At 36.5% G+C, this 22060-nt stretch overlaps 1 protein-coding gene across 2 annotated transcripts in view; it reads right to left on the bottom strand.

The window, feature by feature from the left end:
• MIPEP (mitochondrial intermediate peptidase) overlaps positions 1–17321 on the bottom strand; it is a 196654-nt gene extending 179333 nt beyond the window's left edge. Inside the window, exons 1-4 of one of the 2 annotated variants that reach the window (XM_074216207.1) lie at positions 17212–17321; positions 11557–11730; positions 8756–8844; positions 4273–4359 (exon numbers count right to left, since the gene is read on the bottom strand). In XM_074216207.1, coding sequence (XP_074072308.1) covers positions 4273–4359; positions 8756–8844; positions 11557–11730; positions 17212–17271 — 410 coding nt within the window. In that variant the 5' untranslated portion in view covers positions 17272–17321. Of the gene's footprint in view, positions 1–4272; positions 4360–8755; positions 8845–11556; positions 11731–15471; positions 15697–17211 lie in introns of those variants that run through there. The other variant, XM_074216206.1, reaches the window with a different exon arrangement.
• Positions 17322–22060: the final 4739 nt, after the last annotated feature.

Here is a 22060-nt window from a genome sequence, read left to right as displayed (position 1 = left end):
TGGTACTAAAACACCTAGATAATGCTTTCTGGCATCTTAAAGACCAAATAAACAAAACTTTTGATCACTGATTTAAGCTTTTTATTCATAATGAAAGGTTTTGTGGTGTAGTGAAAAAAAAAAAGCACTGAATTTGATTAAGTATGTGACCTCAGCAAATCATATGGCCTAGAGCAGCCACAATGTCCTTACTGCAAAATAAGGATGCTGGCCTACATGGTGTCTAGGATCCCTTTTAGTTCTATATCTACAATCTTAGTTTATATAAGCCTATAAATCTCAAAATAGGAAAGTAAATCAACTCAATTTATTGAGAGAAAGGTGAGAGAAGAGAATTTGCTGCAAGCAAATACGTTAAGACTCAATATAATTGAGTTAGGTTAGCGAGTTCAATATAATCGAGCTAATATAAAGACAGTTAAGTGGCACACTGATCTTGAAGTCAGGAGAACCTGAGTTCAAATCTGACCTCAGATTCCTAATTATCTAGCTGTGGTGCCTACCTTGGACAAGTCACTTAACCCATTGCCTTACAAAAACAAAAAAGACTCAATATAATTAAATAGCTATGTCACTAGTTCTATCGCTCCTACTCCAAAACGTACTAGTACTGCCTATTAAAGAAAGTTCAAACTCATTTGCCTGGCATTCATGGTCCTCAATTAACTGGAAGCAATTTACATTTCACCTATTTAGCTACTGTCTCCTGTCTATATTCCAGTCAATCTAAGTCAAAAGTATTCTACACTTTCTCATCTCCATGCCTTTGTTTTTTGTGATTTCCTGTGACTGGAAAAGTGTTTTTCCTCTGACTCTTTGTGGGTTTAAAAACTTGTCCTTCCTTTAAAACCCAATGTCACTTCCTCCATTAAAGCTTTCCTAGTCCTCCTGGTCTATCATTATCGCCCATTCCTTTCACTTCTCTCCCTTGAACTTGACATAGCATTTTTTTTTACCTTTCATATGTACTAAGCACACATTATAATTTTTTAAAATATTAAACCATGACCTAAAGAGGCATTATTTTGCAATAGATAAGAATCAGTCTCAGAAGAAACACCTGTTGTAAGCCCTGCTTCTAACAAACACCCTGTGTGACAATGGGCAAATCACTTAACTAATCTCTCAATACTCTAGGAAACTAAGATGAGAAGTTGCAAAGATAGAGCCTATCTTCACAATGGAAGAATTTTCCTCACTATGGAGTGTGTGTATGTGCTATCTTTGTGTGTGTGTGTGTGTGTGTGTGATAGCTAAACTATCTTATCTAAAGAGTACATGTCTGCCAATGGCTCTGCACAAAGAAGCCACTAAGTGAGTACTAAATTATTAAATAACAAAAAAATTAATAAAATTTAAAATCATAATTTATACTTAATAGTTTATGTACCCACAAAGCCCAAATCTCTAAGAACCAAAGTATTTGCTTATATATATATATATTTATTTCAATTCCATCCAAAACTCATTATAACACTAGTTTGGACAAATTTTTCAGTTTCCAGACATGAGATTTCTTGTCTTTCTTCCAAATAGTAGCAGCTACATGGAATATTCGATTCTTTGAAGCTAAGTTAGAAGTCCTGTTTGATAACAAATAAAATTCTTTTTTCTTTAAATTCGTAACAGAAAAATTTCTTAGGAAGATGTCTCTTTTGGCACATTTTAAAATATCAGGGGAATTTGTGTTTACTGAAAACCTGTTGTACTATTTTAGCTTTCTACAACTATTCAAATTGGAAATGCACAAAAGGCAATAAATGCCCAAAAGACAACAAAAATGTGCATTCCCTTTGATCCACTAATACCACTACTGGGTCTATACCCTGAAGAGATTATGTAAAAGGGCAAAAACATCACCTGTACAAAAATATTCATAGAAGCCCTGTTTGTGATGGCAAAGAATTAGAAATTGAGTGAATGTCCATTAATTGGGGAATGGCTTAATAAACTGTGGTATAAGTATGTGAAGGAACACCATTGTTCAATAAACAAGGAGGGATGGGGAATTCAGGGAAGTCTGGAAGGATCTGCATGAACTGATAGTGAGATGAGCAGAACAAGAACACTGTACACCCTAACAGCAACATGTGACTGATGATCAATCTTAATGGACTTGCTCAAACCAACAGGGCAACAATCAGGCACAACTTTGGGATATCTGTGATGGAGAATGTCATCTATATCCTGAAAAAGAATTGTGGAGTTTGAACAAAGACCAAAGACTGTTACCTTTAATTAAAAAAAAAAAGATATCTTATTATATAATTCTGCTATATCTCATACTTTATGTTTCTTCTTTAAGGATATGTTTTTTCTCTCATCACATTCAACTTACATCAATGCATACCATGGAAACAATGTAAAGATTAATAAACTGTCCTCTGTGGGGAGGGGGGGAGGGAAGCAAGATTGGGGGGAAACTGTAAAATTCAAAATAAACAAAATCTTTCAAAAAAATTTTTAAAAATGGAAATAATTGTGAAAATCAAAGATATTTTGAATCCATCTAAATTTATTAAATCTAATGGCACAAGCAAGGTGCTATTTTGAGCGACATCAATACCAATCTTAATCTACAAGAGTAAATTAATTAGCAAAGAAGCATGCTATCAGAATTGTGCAAGATCTGAGGACTCTACTTAATTAACTTTTACTGAAAAGTAAAGAGATTCTAACTTTTGTTGTCTTATGAGACAAATTTAAAAAATTAATAAGGGAATATTTTGAAAATACATGTATTTCTTAATCAGTGCTATTTCTTTCATTTTAGTCTAAGAATCATATGATAAAGATTAATGCTGGTTACAAATCAGTAACTGCTTTAAACACTTAGGACACTATTAAAATGGCTGATTTAATTTTTTTTTGGGGGGGGGTTGCAAGGCAAATCATATTGATGTGGTTGGGCAAGCCAAGCATCGTGAGCTTACATTCCATTGTGCTTTCCATTATAATACATAATGATAATTCATATTTACATAAAATTTTAAAGTTTAAAAAGCACTTTTCTAAGGTAGATAAGTACAAGTATTATCATTCCCCTTTATAAATTAGGAAACTGAGGCATATCAAAGTTAAATGTAAGTATAAATATAAATGTGTGTACCATTAGATGTGCCACACCTAATAAGTTTTGGAGCCAGAATTTCCATCCATATCTCCTGACTCCAGTTACAGCACTCCATGCCTTAAAATTCATTATCATTACCTCTTCTCTTCTTCCAACCATATCTCAAAAGGAAAGTCCAAATATTTCCTAAATCTAATCTCTTCCCTGTGCCCTTGATGCCACCTTCTTCTATATTCTGTCCCAAACAATCTTCCTTTTTCTTGTGCATCACTCTCTCTCTCTTTCCACTGGATCTAAGTACATTTAAATCTCCTCAGTCATTCAAACCTTCTTCACCCACCATTCTTCCTAGTCATCTTTCCACATAAGGCAGAAGACCATAAAGGATAGTCTGTGAAGATGGAATTAGAAAGACCTGGTTTAAATCACACCTGAGTCTTACGAACTTTTTCTAAATAAGCAAAATATGGTCAAAGGTGACCATGAACAAGATAACTAATCCTTCTGATATCTTTAGTACCTACTTTATAGATTATTGTAAGGTTCAAATGAATTAATGTATATACAGTACTTAGTAAACTTTAGAGTGTTAGATGATCAGTTATCTTACTCTTCTTCACCACCAAAATTCTTGAAAAAGCAATCTCTGCCCAAAATCTCCTCTTTCTCACTACTAGGTCACTAATTTCATGATCTGTCTTCCATAACTATCACTAAAATGAAGTTTGTTTCCCGAAAGTAGTTAACTTTACACTGTTTTGTACAAAACTAATCTGCTTTGGCTTACTAGGTCTATTTTTAAAAGATTATCCAAATATTACATGTGTTACAATCATGAAGAGGAAGTGTATCTTAAAGAGAAGATTTGTTCTGCTCAGCCCTGGAAGACTGGTACTCTTCGTTTTGCATCTCCCCCAAGCCAACACAGTAAATTACTATGCCTTGACATAATTTAGAAATTAAGTTGCCCAACTTCAAAATACTAAGTTGATCATAGTAAACCAAATAATCTACCATCGATCCCTGGAATTTAACCCTCCCCTCAGTCCATGTAAACTGATCTAATTGCTTACAGATGTAATGTTGGTATTATAAGAATTAATTTTAAAACCAAGCTAATACTACTACTACAAATCTCTTGCTTCCCCCAAAGATTCACAAAAACACAAAATGTTAACCATAAGGTAATGAACAAGTACCTGGTTTCAGGATCAAGAGAAGCCACGAGTTTTTCATCTGATAATAATTTTTCCAAACTTTGATATAATTCCACATTTGTATTTAACCTAGAAAATTACAGATGAAAAACAGCATAATTTTAAAACAATTTATTATTATTCAAAAAATAAAGTTAAATTCTATAGTATAAAGAACAAAACTCAAAGATTTTTCTCATATAGACTGAATGAATGCTCTTCAATGGACAGACATCCCACAGCAATTACTAAGTTAAATTTCAAAGTTAATAGCAGTGTAAGGAGAAAGGTTTCAACTACTATTTTCCTCATTGGAGCAGAGAATAACTGTTCAAAAATCCTTATCAATGCTTTGGATTAATGTATAAACATCTGCTCATCATATTTGCAGATGTAATGAACCTGGGAGAGAGAAAACCTTGAACAGTGGGAATCTAGAAAGATTTTGCACAGACTAGAACTAAATTACATCAAATAAAATAAGAGAAAAATAAAAGGAAAGAAGTACTAATATAAAGTTCTATACTGGGGTTCAAAAAAGTACAGAATGGAGGATAATGTGTGACTGAACAACAACTCAGATCTTGAAATTTCAGTAGCACACAGTAATCAACAGTATAAGATGGCAGGCAAAAATGTTAATTTATTTTGAGAGCCACATCATCTACAATTAAAGAAATGATTGATCCATTGTAGTCTGTCTGGGTCCAACCATACCTGAGCATCATAATCAGTTCTGGATACCATATTTTAGGAGAATATTGACAATTTTGAGCATCTCCAGAAGAAAGGAAATAGTGTTTGATTTGGTAAGTGAATGGTGAAGTTAGGTCATTGCATAGGAGTCCACAACAGCATGCAAGCTAAGCATGGTTTTTAGATTTTTAAATACAATAAAGCTTTATTTTAAAAAGTAAAAACCATTTCCTGGGTCACAGGTGGTAGATGGGAATGGGACATATCAGCATGCAGCTTGTCAACCCCTGTTACCAAGAACTAACTGGAGGAACTGGATATGTTTAGCCTGAAGGAGAGAGGGGGTGGAAGGGACTACAATTGTTTTCAAGTATTTGGATTGCCACATAGAATAACTTCTGCTTAACTGAAGAGAATACAACCAAGTGATAAGATTTCTGGTAGGTTCCAAATGGTAGGAAGGCTAGTTTATTCCCTTTCACAAGTCTAAGTTTTTTACTATTTCTAATGCCATCCAAGTTACCAAATTATTTATCTACGGTCTTAGAATTAAAGTAATTAAGAGTCATTCACAGAAGCATTTGCTAGAAAGTCTGCAGAAATACACATTCATTCTATTGGCCTCTACTATGGTATCACAAAGAATTATAAGAAAATTATTAAAAGTAGTTTAAACTTATTGTGCTTTATAGTATACAAAAATGCCATCCTAAAAACTACTTATAAAATAGAGTGTACTTTACACTTTACCATTAAGGAAAGTGCTCCCAGAGTTTAAGAGGTCAAAAACCTGGATTTGAGTCATAGCTCCAACAGTTAACAAGCTCTGAGTGGCTAAGTGACTTACCCAAGGACACAATGCTGGAGTTATGACTCAAATCCAGGTTTTTGACCCTTTAATCCTGGGGCTCTTTCACCATATAGTATTACCTAAGGATTCCCTTCAGTATTACCACTAAAAACATTAGCAAGTAAGAGGTCTTCACCTGAGGTTCTTCTCCATGTTGAAGGAACGAAAGTTACAGATTACAGATTTAGAAATGAAAGGAACCTAAAGCTGCATACAACTGAAGCCATCTAGTCCAAGGTCCTTATTTTACAAATGAGAAAAATGAGATCCCAAGAACTGAGTAATTTAAATGACAATGTCAACTAGGTAAAAAAGTAATGGTAAATCTTTGATTTCTGCCCAAAAAGAAATTCAAATGAACAAAATAGTGATGATTTTTCATTTGAAACCCAGCTAAGATCTCAACTCAAAAAAAAAAATCTATACTAGATTCATAGTTGCCATTAAGTCTAATTGACTTTTTTTTCTCCACTTGATGGAAAATAGTTTCTTTCTGGTTAGCAGCACACATACATTACTGAGTTTAAAAATCCCTATGAAGGCATTATGTTATACTACCTCTCAGGTAAAACTAAGGGAAAGGCAAAGTCACAGGGCTAGCTAGAATTTAAGAACACTAAATGAAAATTTTTTAAGCATTTAATTACTTAAGGTTATAGCAATGATAAGGAGGGGACAACTATACCCCTCCTATTCCAACTATATTCTCTTATCCTATTTTATAACTGTTAGGTCATGTCTAAATATAGATCTGACACTGCACCTAAAATGGTGGCATTTACTATTGTTAGAGATCCAAGACAGACTAAAAAGGTTCCATCATTCAAAAAGGCAACCCCTAAAATTTTATCATCTCCAAGAAGTCTTCTTTCCCTAATCTATAATGACATTTCCCCACCCTCAAATTATAATATTGGTGATTGTTTTAGGGATAACTATGGATATGGTATATAAGGTGGATTTGGAGGCAGAAAACCCAAATTTGAATCCTTGTCACTTACTAGCTGAGTGACTTTGGGGAAATCATTTCACCTGAGCCTCAGCTTTCTCATCTATAAAAAGGAATAAACTTCTGAGTGGTTATTACATACCTACATACAAGTCTTCTTCAACTACTTAAAACAGACCCATGATTTCATCGCTTTATTAAATTCAGTGATATATTATTATCCCTCTTTTTGGTCTGTCAAGGTTTCATAAGCTGACATTGCCAAAAATTAAATTGACCCCAGAAACAAATGAAAAGCCAAAGAGATAGTTATCAGCTAATTAATGGCCAATTTATTAAAAGCCTAGCTAATAATCAATAAATTTGGTGGTCAGTAATTTATCTCAATCATCAAAGATCCATAAAGGGCACACTGAATATCTTAAGTATTTATTGAAAGGAAATGCCCAGACAAGAGAAATCAACAATTAAATGAGGGGAGGTAGGCAATTAAGTGAGGAGGAGGGCTAAGTCTTTAGATCCTCCTGCTGAGAATGGGGCTTGATCATGAGACTTGGCTCTCTCCAGAAATCTGGACAAAGAAACACACCTCTACCTAGATTATTCAGGTTTCTTTTCTCTTTCATGAACTAACTGGATTACCCTAAACTCAAAAAAGAGAGGTACAAGGACAGGGGCTTAATGCTTTGGAGCTGGAATTCACTTAAATTCCATTTATACCATAAATGTATGAAAGGTCTCCAATTAGGTGGGATTCCACACAAAACTGAGGAGCATGTATCTCAATCTAATCCATCAGCCCTATTCTTCAGAGACTGACTGACCTACAGGAGCTAGTCCCTGAATAGGGAAATAAAAAAGCCTGAATTCCAATTAATAATGGGTTATTAATAAGAGAAAATAAGCATTTCCCTCACTAGTAAACAACCCTGTGGGAATGAACCACTCCCTAGTAGATAGGCTGATCCATTGACAATACCCTGTTTCTTGGGCTCTTTCTAGTTCAGCAGGGATAGTACTCTGTTGGCATAGCCTTCCCAGTCACTTTCAAGCTACAATGTGGTCCCAGAAGATGACTTTAAAGTGGAAGGCAATTTTCAACTACTAATATATTAACTAGTGCACTTCCTTCTTTCACTTGTAATAAATACAGGTGATGTTATCTTATGCAAGTTCTAAAAATTTGTCTATCATGGTTTCTGATAGCAAGTGTACATACAGAAGACAATGACTGTTTCATTCCAACAGAATGTAAGCTCCTTGAGGGCAGGGGTTGTTTTAATGTTTCTGTATTCCCAGTCCCTAGGATAGGGCCTTGCACATAGGTATTTAATAAATATTTATTGATTTCACATCTATTAGTTAATAGGATGGTACTGTGTAAACTTTTAAGTACCAAATGAAGAAATCTTTGTAACTGGTATGATACTGGGTACTTAAGGGCTTTCAATAACAGCATCCTTTTCCATAAATGAAGTTAAAAGGCATCTGGAGGCTGGCACAATGATTTTAAAAGCATTTAAACTAGTTTTAAAGTAACTTTAAATAAAATTCACTTCTTGGTAGTTGTAGTTTATTACTAGTTTCAACAGAAACCAATAATATCCAATAATACCCTTCATCTTCAGCCAGTCCTACCAGGGAAATTTACTTAATCCCCAAAGCAACTCTAACAGACTTTAGGGAAAGTTGATATTAAACAAGTCAAAACTGTACAAAAATTATAAGCCATAGTAACTGCTTGCAGGCTCAGGAATTTAGCCTTATAGCTGTCATCTTTTATTAGCATAAACTAAATTTAAAAAGCAACAAGCAAGCAACCCAACATCATTTTGACAAAATAAATAACATAACACATCTTTACAAGTTGGGGTCCAATGCTTTTCATTGGCAACACAAACACTGAAGAATTAAAAGAAAAAAAATCTTCCCTGAGATGATTTCTTGTTATTATGCAATCCAATGTCATAACAAATATGAACAAAACATACTTTTCTACCATGGTACCAATGTTTCTGCAGGCTTCTTCTGCTGCTTCTCTGTATGCAGGGTCAGGATGAGCAATTCTCACAAAATCAGCCTAATATAAGGGAAAGAGAAACCAAGAGGGGATATGATGGAAAATAACTTCCAAGGATTTAAAAACAGATAAAAATTTATATTTTAAATGTCTCATCCAGCAGTTTACATCTTCTGTTTGGCTTACCCAATCTATTTCTATCAGTGATACTGTTTTTTTCTTCCCTAAATTGGTTAAGCAAAGGCAAGTAGTGCACATTCCATATGCCAAAGAAAATATTTTCAGAGCTTATTTTCAATTTGGCAGAAAAATCTTATTCCTCCAAAGAAAAAAATTTCAAATCATGTTTTCTAAAAATTATTTTTAAAAATTTAGACATTTATCTGAAAAAAAAATATTTCAATTCTGTCTCATTCCATATGTGTGCATTTTCTTCCATTAGTTTAATATATTAATATAACTGCAAAGCATTAAAATTTGTGGTAATATACCTAGGAAACTTCATATGGCAGTATGGTTATGCACCTTTTATCTCATCTCAGCACTTTCTACATAGAACTTTTAGTGACACTGTTGAATCTCTACTGCCAAACTGCAGTTTCTAACACATTCCTAATGCTATGAAGGGTCACAATGATTATATCTGGAATTTGATTAAATTATTTTTCACTTCCAAAATGCTTAAAATGAAACTGCAAGTAAAAAAATTAAAACCACTAGACTGAAAGCAATTTTACTTTTAATAGAAACATGCTAAAAATTCAGTAACTACAAAAATGTTTTGTTATACTTTTAATGTAAAAGCAATGACAATGAAACATGCAATAAATGTATAAAAGACCATAAACATAGAAAAATTCCATATTTTAATGCATATAAATATGCAAATTAATATCACTGACACATTATTCTTTTAATAGTAATAATAAAACCCAACTTAGCATTAACATGTATAAATGTTTTTTAAGCAGAAATTTACAAAATAGTTTTTAATTACTAAGTACAACCTACTAGAGGCAATGGAATCTCTTTCAGTTAAGAATGAAAATTTTTAAAATTAGAAAAATTGGAAAATTAGAAAAACTTAGAAAAAAATTATCTAATCTAATGCTTTCGTTTTACATATGAGGAAATGAAGACCCACAAAAATTAAGGGCCTTACACTCAATTCATAACTAGTACTTAATATTAAAGAAAAAGTTTGTCCATTTACGGTAGTAGGAAGGGAAACAAGATTAAGAGAATAATCTGAACCCCATAATCATCATTTTATTATTTTTGAGAAATGGAACAATTTTCCATTCTACATTACAAACTTAAGATATAAGTGGTCACTCCATGGAGTCCTGATGAGTCAGACACAAATGAACTGGATAACAACCTAGTTAAATAAAACTACTCTTTTACAACTAGGATAACTGTTTCATAAGGAAATATTTTTAAAATGTTATCCAATAACATTCACATATATAGTATCTGAGTGATCAAAATTTTATCCTGAGAGTTTGAATACTTTTAAAAACGATATTTAGACAAGGTAAAAAGATTAAAAAGTAACATTTTATTCCACAGACAGGAATAAGGGAGAAAAAAGGAACCAAAATGAACTTCAAAGCATGGAAAGTAACTAGGGACCATCACTAGGTAACAAAGCTAAAACTGCAATTTCACTACCAAATGCTAATGCTATTAACTGTTTATAATATCCAGGAAATTTACTTTCAAGCTTTTATTGACATAAGAAAAGAGAAAAAAAGGGTTTCACTGATACTACACAGTATTCGTTTAATAACACTGATTTGTTCAAAAATATTGTCCCTGCCCCCAAGGAGCTTACAATCTATTTTACTTTAAACTTTTAAAAAAAACAATTGTATAAAAAATTTTCTCCAACTGCAGTAGGCTTGGAGCAAGTGTATTTTGGTCAGAGATCATCATTACCTGACAGAAAGTCGGAAGTTAATAAGCAAATAGAATGGGAAAGCTAAACAACTAATCCAGGTCCTCACAGCATTTGCAATATGCTATGCTATGAAATGGCGATAAATTCTTACATTAGATACACCTACAATATTTGAATGAACAGAAAAAAACAACATACAAATATAGGCAATCTTAAATGTTTCATCACTTTAGACTTCTACGCCACTTCTTTCTCTCCCTAAGTATGAATAATAAAGAGTTAGTGATATTTTTTGGTTCTGATAATTAAACTTTAAGTCAGAGTAACACTTTAAAAGCAAAGAAAGTTTGTGTCTATATCAATAATAAAGACTAAAGACACCATTTCAAAAATGTCTGTGATTTTAAAACAACATTCTAAAATAATACAAAAATTCACTCACTTATCTTTCAAAAGAAATCTACATTTGTATGCATTATGAAGTTATGTGCAAGTTAACTTTTTTTAAATAAATGAAATTTAAGGGCATTACACGTGAACCATGTAGAGGATACTTTTATACTATGTATGATCTTTCTGTCATGAGAATAAAAGATCTATTGATCTGCAAATTTGCAATGCTGAATATCAAATTCCCTTAAAACAGTAAATAGTTGGGAGGTTTTTCCCATTGTTAACACATTCTCAGCTGCATAACAAATGTCAAATTTGCTCATTTTTTTCCTTAAACAGAATTTTTCCATATAGATTTTTGTATTATATAGTATATTAACACTGACTACTGACAGGGGTAATTAATTACAAATATGGCTTAAATTAAAATAATTTTTATTAAAGAGAAAAAGTTCAATCCTTAAAATAAATCTTACCAAATCTGCTACTTTGCACAAGGTATCTGACAGCTGATCAAAGATACACACTGTTTGTGGTCCAGGTGGTGTAGCACAAGCACTCTCTACTAGGCACTCAGTTTGTCTTAGGGCTTTTTCTTGTGCAACATGAAATCCTTCAGGACAACTTAACTCTGGGACACCAAACAGACCCTAAAATTCAAAGAATATTTTCAATTTATTACCAAAAATATGAGTCATTCAGTTTCCAAAGACAGTCCTATTTTCAATTGCTTCATTCCATTACTTATAATCATCATTATCTACACATTCCCTCACGTCAAAACATTCATCCTTTGCCAGAGAATTATACCTTTACCTGGCTCATATTTAAGTCAGAGTAACACTTTAAAAGCAAAGAAAGTTTGTGTCTATATCAATAATAAAGACTAAAGACACCATTTCAAAAATGTCTGTGATTTTAAAACAACATTCTAAAATAATACAAAAATCTATCTATATTTTTTGTAATTAAAAATTAGTTTTTTAATAATTAAATTGGATTCTTTGAATCTCCCTTTACCTCTATAGTAACTCCATGCTGAACAAGGAGTTTTCTCACATGCCCCAATTCATGGAATCTCACCTTAGATGTCATGTATTCTAATCTATACCTAAATAGAAATATCCTCTCTAAGATTCCCAATGAATATTCAACCTTAAATGATAGGGAGTCCACAAATACCCAAAGCATCTCACTGTTTGTACATTGAAAGTTTTCCCCCATCAGTGAGGCTTTCCTTATACTCAGCCTAAATCTGACTGCTATAACCACTCAATGCTTCTAGTTCTACCTCTAACACTAAAAAAGAACAAATCCATTCCTCTTCCCATCTTCATGTTCCATCTCTGAAGAAAAAGGAATGACTTTTGTTATGTTCATGTAATCTTTTTTACTATAAAAGTTTTATAAACTAAAAACTTTAAAATTTTGATTGTGTTGAATAGTAACTGGTCATGGGCAATCTTATGACTAATAATGATTTTTTAAACTGCTTGCATTAATAGAGTACTTTGGAATTAACTTTGTATGTGTAATTCTCACTACAACCCAGTAAGATAATATATTGTACTATTATGCCCATTACACAAGAGAAAACTGAGGCTCACAGAAGTTAGGTGATTTGGCCAAGGTCAGACTAGAATGTCAGAGAGAATTCAAACCCAGTCCAATTCTGACTTCCAGGCCAATTCTCTTTGGGATTCCCAAAGGATTAACTACAATTTTGCAAAAATGGAAGGAATCCTTTATCTTCAATAAGAATGCATGTTCCATTTATATCTCCTTCATTCTCATATAACATTTTTGCGATTCTTTAAATACATTCATTAGGAAACATCATGCACTGTAATGTATCCCTTTGTGTTTCCTCTATGGGGCTGCTAGGTGACATAGAAGACAGTGTCTGGCCTAGAGTCACAAAGATCTGAGTTCAAATTTAGCTTCATACACTTAGTAGTTGTATGAGACTCTGTCCAAGTCACTTAACCCTGTCTGCCTCAGTTTCCTCTCCAGTAAAATCAACTTAGGAAGAAAACAGCAAAACTTTCCAGGATCTTTGTCAAGAAAACCTCAAATGGGGCCATGAAGAGTGAGACAAGACTTAAAAGACTAACAAAAAAAAAGTCCTCTATATCATAGGTAAACCTTTTTGTGTCAAAGACTGCACCCTTCACCATTAGCAGTCTTAAATTTATGTACTTCTTATAAGAATATTTTAAAATAAGACTGAATGAATAAGAGATTACAAAGGAAAGCAATTATAATGAAATACAGTTATCAAAACTATTTTAAGAAACAACTTCATGAATTCCAAATTCTAGATTATACTTTATGGAGGGCAAGGAGACTTTGACTTAATTTGAATCTTAACCTTTCCCAGTGCCTTATGAGATGCACACAATAAACTATGAAAGCATGGAAGAGCTGATTAGTCTGAGTATGTCCTCCCTCTGGCACATGTTACAACATCTCCAAAATCTAGGTGATGTTCTTATGAGTGTTGCTTTAATCAGAAACCCTGCATCCAAACTGGTGATGAGATGATATTCTGGAAGCTGATACTTAGTAAGACATTCAGTCTGTCCCTGGGTCTATACTTGTATCCTGCCATCCTTTCTAGATAAGATAGACTGAAGCTATCACTGAAACAGGCACAACATCCAAGATCACATGAGGAATCATTAACAGGACTTTATCCAGAAACAATAGTTGAACAAAAGTATAAGGTAACTCTCAATGGAAGGCTAATGAGAAAAGATGTTAATGAGTTTTTCAGTATGAAAAAGCTCCAAGGGCTTTGCAGAGGTCTGCAGCAACAGAAGTCTATACTCAGGAAATCTAGACCATCTGTCAGTCCTGACAGAGTTGCTGTGTCACAGAAAACTGCTGTGTCTAGAACCAAATCTTCATAGCTCTACAAATCTGCTAAGTTTAAGAATCAGAGAGCTACTGATGATCAAGTAGATCTGAACAAGAAAGAGGAATCTGGAGAAAAATGCAAAGAGCAAAGAAAATTTTGGGCAATATATAATCAGAAAAGCATATGAAGTTTACAATATTTAATAAGAATGGCGTTTTAAACAACCAAGCCTTGCACTAACCAGTGGAATTACATCAGATTTTAATCAATTCTACTTTAATTTCACTGTCCAGGCACAAGCTCCCTGGAATGTCCTCTCTACAACTTGAGTCACAAAGGATGACTAAGAAAACTACTTCCAAACTCAAAAAAAAAGTTATTTTTTTTCCCCTTTGTAAGAGTCCTACCTCCATTAAAGGATATACCTAATGGCATTTTATGAATTATATCTGCTTCTTCACCTTAGCAGACATAATTCATAAAATAGCACAGGTTAGAGGTGCTGTTCATAAACTAGGACCTAGACTACTAATGATGAGCTTCTTTGTAATTCATAAATTAGAACCTAGACTACTGAGCCTCTCTGCAATTCATAAACTACAACTTAGACTACTAATGATGAACCTCTTGGTAACGAGTTGGGCTGGTCCCAAATTTAAACAAGGTAAGAGTCACCAGTCCTTAGGGCTCTGATCTTCAAGAATCCATCAGTCTAAGTTCCATCCAATAAATGTCACTATGAGACAGCAAGATAGGACTTCGGTTGAGGGTAGCTTAAGATTATCTATTAGTAATGAAAAAGAAATCAAAGAAAAGTGTAGATATTCCCCATGCTTCTATCCTAGCCTTCTGTTCTTTGTTCCTGGGAGAAAATGTCTCCATATTTGTTATATGAACTAAATGCCAAGCAAACGGGACTACTACTTGCTATTCCCTAGGGGCAGTTCATCTACCTCGAGGCCTTTGCGTAAGCAGTCCCTATTTCTGAAAGGCTCTCCCTTACCTCTACCACTTGGGTTCTTAGGATCCCTTACCCTAAGGTTTCTTGCTCAAAGTGCCACTTCCTTCAAGAGCCCTTTCCTTCCTGATCCCCCATTTCCTAATATCTCTCCCCCAACCCCCAAATTACTTTGTATTCCTTTTGTACACACCTTATGTTTAATGCTCTGTGGATATGCTGTACCCTGACTTGACCAGGCTACTTACCAGTTATGCGACCCCCCCCCCCCAAAAAAGGACGTCAGCTCTGTGAATGTGCCCTGATCTATGAGAAGGGCCGGCACATGCCGTGCCCTCGGATCGGCTTTGTAACCGCACCACACTGGGTCAGTTGCGGGCCCGGGGCTGCCCTGCCCCCTCCCTGCCGGGCACAGGCCCCAAACGCCGTGACCTGCCCCGCGGGCCCCGCGAACGTGGGCCCGGCGTTAGGAAGGCCTCCTCCGGGGCAGAGGCAGCTCGGGGCGGGGCCGCAGGGGGCGCCCCCGAGCCGCGGAGGCGCCCGTCCCCAGGCCGCCCCTCGGGGGCCGCTCACCCGGCGCTCGCCCAGCAGCTCCCTGCGCGCCGGATGCGCGCGGACGTTGAAGGCGGCTGCGACCGGGGACCAGCTGGTGCTGACCCGGCGGGCCCCGCGGAGGCCGCCGCCGCCTCGCTTGTCCGGCAGCAGCTGCAGGGCCGCCGGCGTGGCGCCGGGGCTCCGGCACCACAGCCTGCCGGCCCTCAGCATGCTGGGCCCCCCGGATGAGCGCCCCCGCCGCGCCGCGTTGCCAAGACAGCGGCCCCACGCGAGCCGCCGCGCAGCCCGGCGCCACCGCCCACTTCCGGCTCCGAGCGCGTCGCGCGCGTGACGTCACGGCGTCGCGGGACCGCCCGCCGCGGCCGGAGCTGGGGACGCGGCCGGAAGCTCGGCTTCCCGCCTCGGCCGGAGGGCCTGCCCAGGCGCCGAAATCGGAGCAGGACCCCGGCCCCACGCACTCCCGCCCCGGGGAGGGTCCCAACCGCCGGGGGCGCGCCACCCACCCTCCCCGCCTCAGGCCGGGCCGCGCGGCCCGGGCAGCCGCCTCGTGGCCCCGCTTTGCCGGTTCCTTCTCCGGCGGATTTTACAGAAGGGGAAACTGAGGCAAGCCGGGCTAGATGACTTGCGCAGGGTCACACGGCCAGTAGAGTGGCCGAGCTGGGGAAACGCGCCAAACCGCGCGGGGATGTTTGCCAAGAAAACCCCAAACGGGGTCCCGAAGAGTCAGAGGGGACCCGGCAGTCAAGGCCTCCCCGCAGGCTTCCCCCGCAGCCCCACTTCCAGCCTCGGGCTGTTCTCCCCCATCCACCATTACCGTGAAAGAAACTGGTCAATACAATGATCCAAGACAATGCCAAAGAACAGATATGATGACTGAAGCTATGGGAGCTAATGAGACCATCAAATGAAATGACATAGAAGAAGGTCCAAGGCAGAGCCTTGTGGGACACCTATGGGGATGAGCTGGAAGAAAATCTTAACGAGAGAGACTGATGAGAAGGAAGAGAACCAGGGAGAACGGTGTCACAAAAACCCAAGGAGAAGAGCATCAATGAGAGGAGGAGGAGGATCCACTGTGTTAAAGATTACAATACTTGATTGCCTTTGGTATTTACATCTCATCAGTATCCTCTGTCCCACGGATTGGAGGGAAGAGCCTTGAGTTATAAAACTTCCATTTAAGGAATAGACCCAGTACTGCGTATACCCTTTTCCTACCACCTGCACTACTTTTAAATTTCTTTTGAATTTTTCCTATGATCTACACTTCCCTGCTTTCTAGCTTCCCTCATTAGAAAGTAAGTTCCTAAAAGGCAGGGACTATCTTTTATATTTGTATCCCCTGAGCTTCCCATAGTATCTGGTACACAGTAAGCATTTAATAAATGTTTGACTAACTGACAGAGGTCAAGAAGGACTGAAAAAAGGCCATTAGATCTGGTCTTGAAAAGATCTTGAATGATAAGATCAGAATTCAGACTGCAGAGATATAAGAGAATGAGAGAAAAGAAAGTGGAGATGCTAGTCGTTCAGTCTTTTCAAGCAGTTTAGCCACAAAAGGGAGGATAGAAAAAGCATGGTGCTAGAAGGGATGATCAGATTAAAGTGAGGACTTTTTGAGAATAGGGGGAACTAAAGCATATTTATAAGCAGAGGGGAAGTATCCAAAAGACAGATTAATAAAAGATGATGGAAGAGTGAACCTGTTGGAGAAGACAGAATAAAATGGAATCACTTGTATATTGAAGAGGAATTTACCTTAGCAAGAAGGGCTTCATGTGAGACAAGACTGAAGGAGGAAATAATGGCAGAAGGCATCTGGATGATGTGAAAGGAGGAAGGCAGAAGAGGGAACTCTCAGTTGGATGGCCTCAATTTTTTTTTCAGTGAAATATGAGGCAAGGTTTTCAGATAAGAGGGAAATGGAAAGAGGGGGTAGGGAAGTAAAACATGGGAACTTGGAGGAGGGACAAAATCCATTAGGGAGTTGTAAAAGGATTACTTCACAGTAATGAGGGTTTAGTTAAGATTATGTAACATAATAGAGCTGGTCAGCATGATTTTGTGATTCTCTTCTCCAGCTTGTGTTAGCAGCTCACATGAGCTTGATCTTTCCAGCCCAGAGGTATTATACCTTCAAGTTTTGCCTGACTCATCACTCTCACTCACCTCACATTTCCTATCCATTGCCAAATTGTCCAGTTTCTTTCTCTACACATCTTTTATATATGGCCACTTCTATCCCCTCATAACCACTTCCCTATTGCAAGTCATCATCGCCTCTCTCTAAACTACTACGATAATTATCTAATTAGTATCCCTGTTTCATGCCTCTCTCTTACTCAGCTTCCAAAGTGATTTTCCTAAGACATATAAGCTAATCATTTTAGTGTCCTGATAAATTCCAGTGGCTCCCTAATTACTTCCAGGATTAGTATACAGCCCTATATTTGGTATTTAACCAAAAGATAAGGTGGTACACTTTAACATTCTCTTGGGGAAAATATACACGTATCCTTTTAAATTTAACCTGCAACATTAACACATTCTCCATTACTTTATTTTTTATTATTATTTTCATCCTGAACTTTAGAAATAAGCATTTCTATAACAAAGTATCATAGCAAAAAAGATTGCACCTGAAACTGTAGCTCTATAAAGTACAACTTGCTATTTCTTTAAAATACACAACAAAGTTATCATGTAACTCTTTTCTCCCCCCTCCACTCTAGAGATAGCTACCATTAGACACAAATATATGTATCCCATTGTTTTATTAAATCCAGACAAGCAACAAAACAACAAACCAAATCCTGAATTAATAAATACATGGACTGAAAATTTAGCAATTGGCTCTCAGAGACAAACCAATCTGAGTCAACACACAATGATCTTAAAAGCTCTTTACATCTTCACTCCTTCCTATCTTTCCAGCCTTCTTACATTCTGCTTGCCACCATGTTGTCTCTGATCCAGCCGTTCTAACCTATAGATTTTTCTTTACACAAGGTACTCCCAACTCCTATCTCCATATCTCTGCATTGCTGTTTCTGTTGCCTGGAATGCTCTCCCTCCCAACTTTCAACTCTTAGAATCCTTGGCTGCTTTTCAGACTCAGCTCCTCCAGATTCTAGCACCATCTCCTCTGAGATTATCTTCCCTCTACTTTGTATTATATTTTTTTTTCTATTTACCCTATATGTATGATCTGAGTTTCCTATGTTATTTTCCCCTTTGGAATGTAAGCTCTTTGAAGGCCTGAAATGGTTTTGCTTTTGATCCCCCAGGACTTAGCATAGTTCCTGGAAAAAAAGTTATTGCTTTGTTAAATTCTTAGTTGTTTTGAGAAGTAAAGAAATCATTTTATCTGGAAATAACTAGGATACCAAGACAAAAAGGATCAAGAATAACATTTTTTAAATAAAGCAACTTATTGAGATATTTTTTAAAAATAAGGTGTTTCCAAAAAAGGTACATGTTAGTGAGTGTTTTTCCTTAACCCATTAGCCATTGTTTAAGATTCCTTTTAAGTTTTGACTGGTATAACTACACAAAAAATCTTACATGCAAAAAAAATATCCTGAGCAAATTGATTGACTGATTCCTTAACAAGGTGTTCTTTGCCTTAGAAGTATCCTTAGAGATTATTTAAATATCCACTTAGAATCAGTTGCCTGCTAAGGTAAAAACACACAAATTGTTAAAGTGAAGGCTAGCTTCTCCTGTTAACTTTTAATTTGTGATCTTGGACTCCTTTAAAAAATACTTTTAAACCCCCCACACACACACACACATTTAAGAAGCATTATCTTCCCTTCTTTTGGTTCTGTTCCCCTAGGAGATCAGGTAAGTCTTCACAGAAAGAAGTGAATAAGAAGTTATATAAACAAAGACATGTCTAAATCTGCCTTCCCTGGCTACACTTCAAACAGGCAGAAACACAAACCTGCAGTCATAGGGGGAAGAAATAAGAGGAGATACAAATGGGCTTCAGCTCTTGGGCACATAAATTGTGCATTTCAGTGGTTAGCTCTGAAAATGAGAACTGGACTAAACAGCTGAAATGTATCAAAAGCAAATAAAACAAAGACACATGTCTTATATTTGACAAGATGCTTACTGTGAGTCTACTCTTGTCTCTTCTACTCAATTGCTATTTCAACCTCTAAACCTGTCTTGACCTGGGATGTGACCAGGGATTCAAAGCTCAGATTTCTGGGAGTTTCAGAGTGGGGAGGGGGAGAGGAGAGATCCAAGACATTGAAATTGCAAGTCCTCTTTGGGAAGAAATAGGGCTCTATTTTTGTTTGCTATAGACTTGGATAAATGAATTTATTTGCTATTTGTTCAGTGTGGTTATTGTATAACTGTTATTTGGTAGGAAAAGAGTCAAATCTGGGATATATACCTTGGGTTACTCCTTCCCTGCTAAGAAATCAAATACAGTTTGAACCTAAAAATTATTTCCCCTAAACTAAAAACATTTAGGGGCAGCTAGGTAGTGCAATAGATAGAGTGCAGGCTCTGAAACTTTGAACTTCTGAGTTCAAATCTGGCCTTAGACACTTACTAGCTGGGTGACCCTGGGCAAGTCACTTAACTCTTTTGCCTCAGTTTCCTTATCTATAAAATGAACTGGTGAAGGAAATGGCAAACCACTCCAGTATTTTTGCCAAGAAAATTCCAAATTGTATCACAAAGACTAGGATTTGACTAAACAACAATATTTAAGAAGGGTGACAGGTATAAATTTAATCTAGTCTCAGGAAAGCAGCAGCCAACCTTGTGACTCCAGTCTTCCAATAACTTCTTGGAAGCAATCAAAGTCTCTCTTGGAGAAAAGTATAAGATTCTAGAAAAATCCATTCATATAGATATATGAATATCAATAAACAGGTCTGTATTCATATAGATTCTATCATATAGATATATGAATATCTATGAATCACATCTAGACAGATCAATGTGGACACATAACCTACAGGTGTATCACACCTATCACTATATAAACATTTGTCAAGTTGGAATTATCAGGAGGGACAGCATCCTGAACTTGGTCTGAGCAGAAGAAAGTAGCTCTTCCACTGTTCATTCATGAAACATAGCCTTCTCATTGGGATATATCTGTTTTGAAAGGGTTAATGCCATTCCCAGAGTAGTTAGAGAATACATTGTATGTGAACTGAGAAGGTTTGTACCAATAAATATCAAATGATTACAATCATTCAACATGGTAATAATTACTTGGGGCACATTATATAAGAGAGTTCCCGAAACATACTGCAGAATCAAAGGACTGGGGGATAGACAATTACTCCTAACTATATTCATGAGTGCTAGATAGATGCTTCTTTATTATTAGACCCATCAATGATGCCAAATCATTCAATAGAATAACAATGAAAAAGAAATGGCTAGGAATTTTACCTCATCTACTTTGAACACTATGCTGCATCCCTACTGGAACCCACCCCCAATTCATGATTCTATTATTTGATTTTCTATAGTCTTCTGCTAGTCTAGGAATGAGATTGACTGGGATCTGCTTTCTCTGCCACTGCAAACTGTTGTGATTTTAAGGAGTCTTTGGGGCTATTCTATCTATGTTAATCAGCAGGATAACTACTGATGCCAACTGCTGGTTTTTCTCTGAATAGGAGTAGCTACACAGCCTTTTCACCTCTGAAGGAACTCTCCTTTTTTCTCCTGATAATGTTGAGTTCCCACAGCTCTATTATAATTCAAACCCACAGACTGCCAACCAGCTAAGCTACAGACATTCAGGTTTTGAATTTAGTCCGTTTTTTGAGTTGCAATCAAAAAATTTCTTTGAAGAACCAACATGTATCTATCTGTTCATTATTGTTGTTGTTGATCCTTCATTTTCAAAAAGGACCAATGACCTCAAGGGTTATATCTTCACTTTCCAAATTCACTTGCACAAAATCATCAACTTTACTCTTTCTTCAGTGTCATCAAAGACCAGTGGCAAGACAAGTCAGGAAGACAGGCCATGGCCCAGGATGCAGAAAATGACCATAGCATTTTTGATGTCTGACCAAGCTCATTAATATCGGTGCAAGAAAAATATTCCCTCATCTCCAGCTTCAAGACTTCAAAGACTTGTAAGGTTGTCAACTTTGGTTCTATTTTCCCTATATAATGAAGGACTTGTGAAAACCTCCCCTTAGAGAATCAATATGTGGTTATATAGAGAATAAATTACTAAAACATACTAGAGTCTTATGGTTATTTTATGGAATTCAATCTGCAGTACTGCCTACTTACGATGATACTCCAGGGAAAGTGTGCTTTGAAATTGTTGGAGTACCATCTTATCAATGAGCTTGGGATGTCTCAAAACCTAAAAGATCTTTTTTCTCTTTGTTCTGTGGTTATATGAATCACTTTCTTCTTTAAAAATACAATAATTTTTCATAGTAGTCTGCAAACTGGAATAGTGGCCTATTAAATTGGTCTTTGTTTCTTTCCTTTTTTTTTTTTTTGGCTTTTGCAAGGCAATGGATTTAAATGACTTACCCAAGTCCACACAGTTAGGTAATTATTAAATGTCTGAATATAGATTTGAACTCAGGTCCTCCTGACT

This window comes from Macrotis lagotis, chromosome 1 (assembly GCF_037893015.1).
Source record: "Macrotis lagotis isolate mMagLag1 chromosome 1, bilby.v1.9.chrom.fasta, whole genome shotgun sequence".
In the NCBI taxonomy this organism is placed as follows: Eukaryota; Metazoa; Chordata; class Mammalia; order Peramelemorphia; family Peramelidae; genus Macrotis; species Macrotis lagotis.
This window is presented reverse-complemented; position numbering and strand designations above follow the sequence as displayed.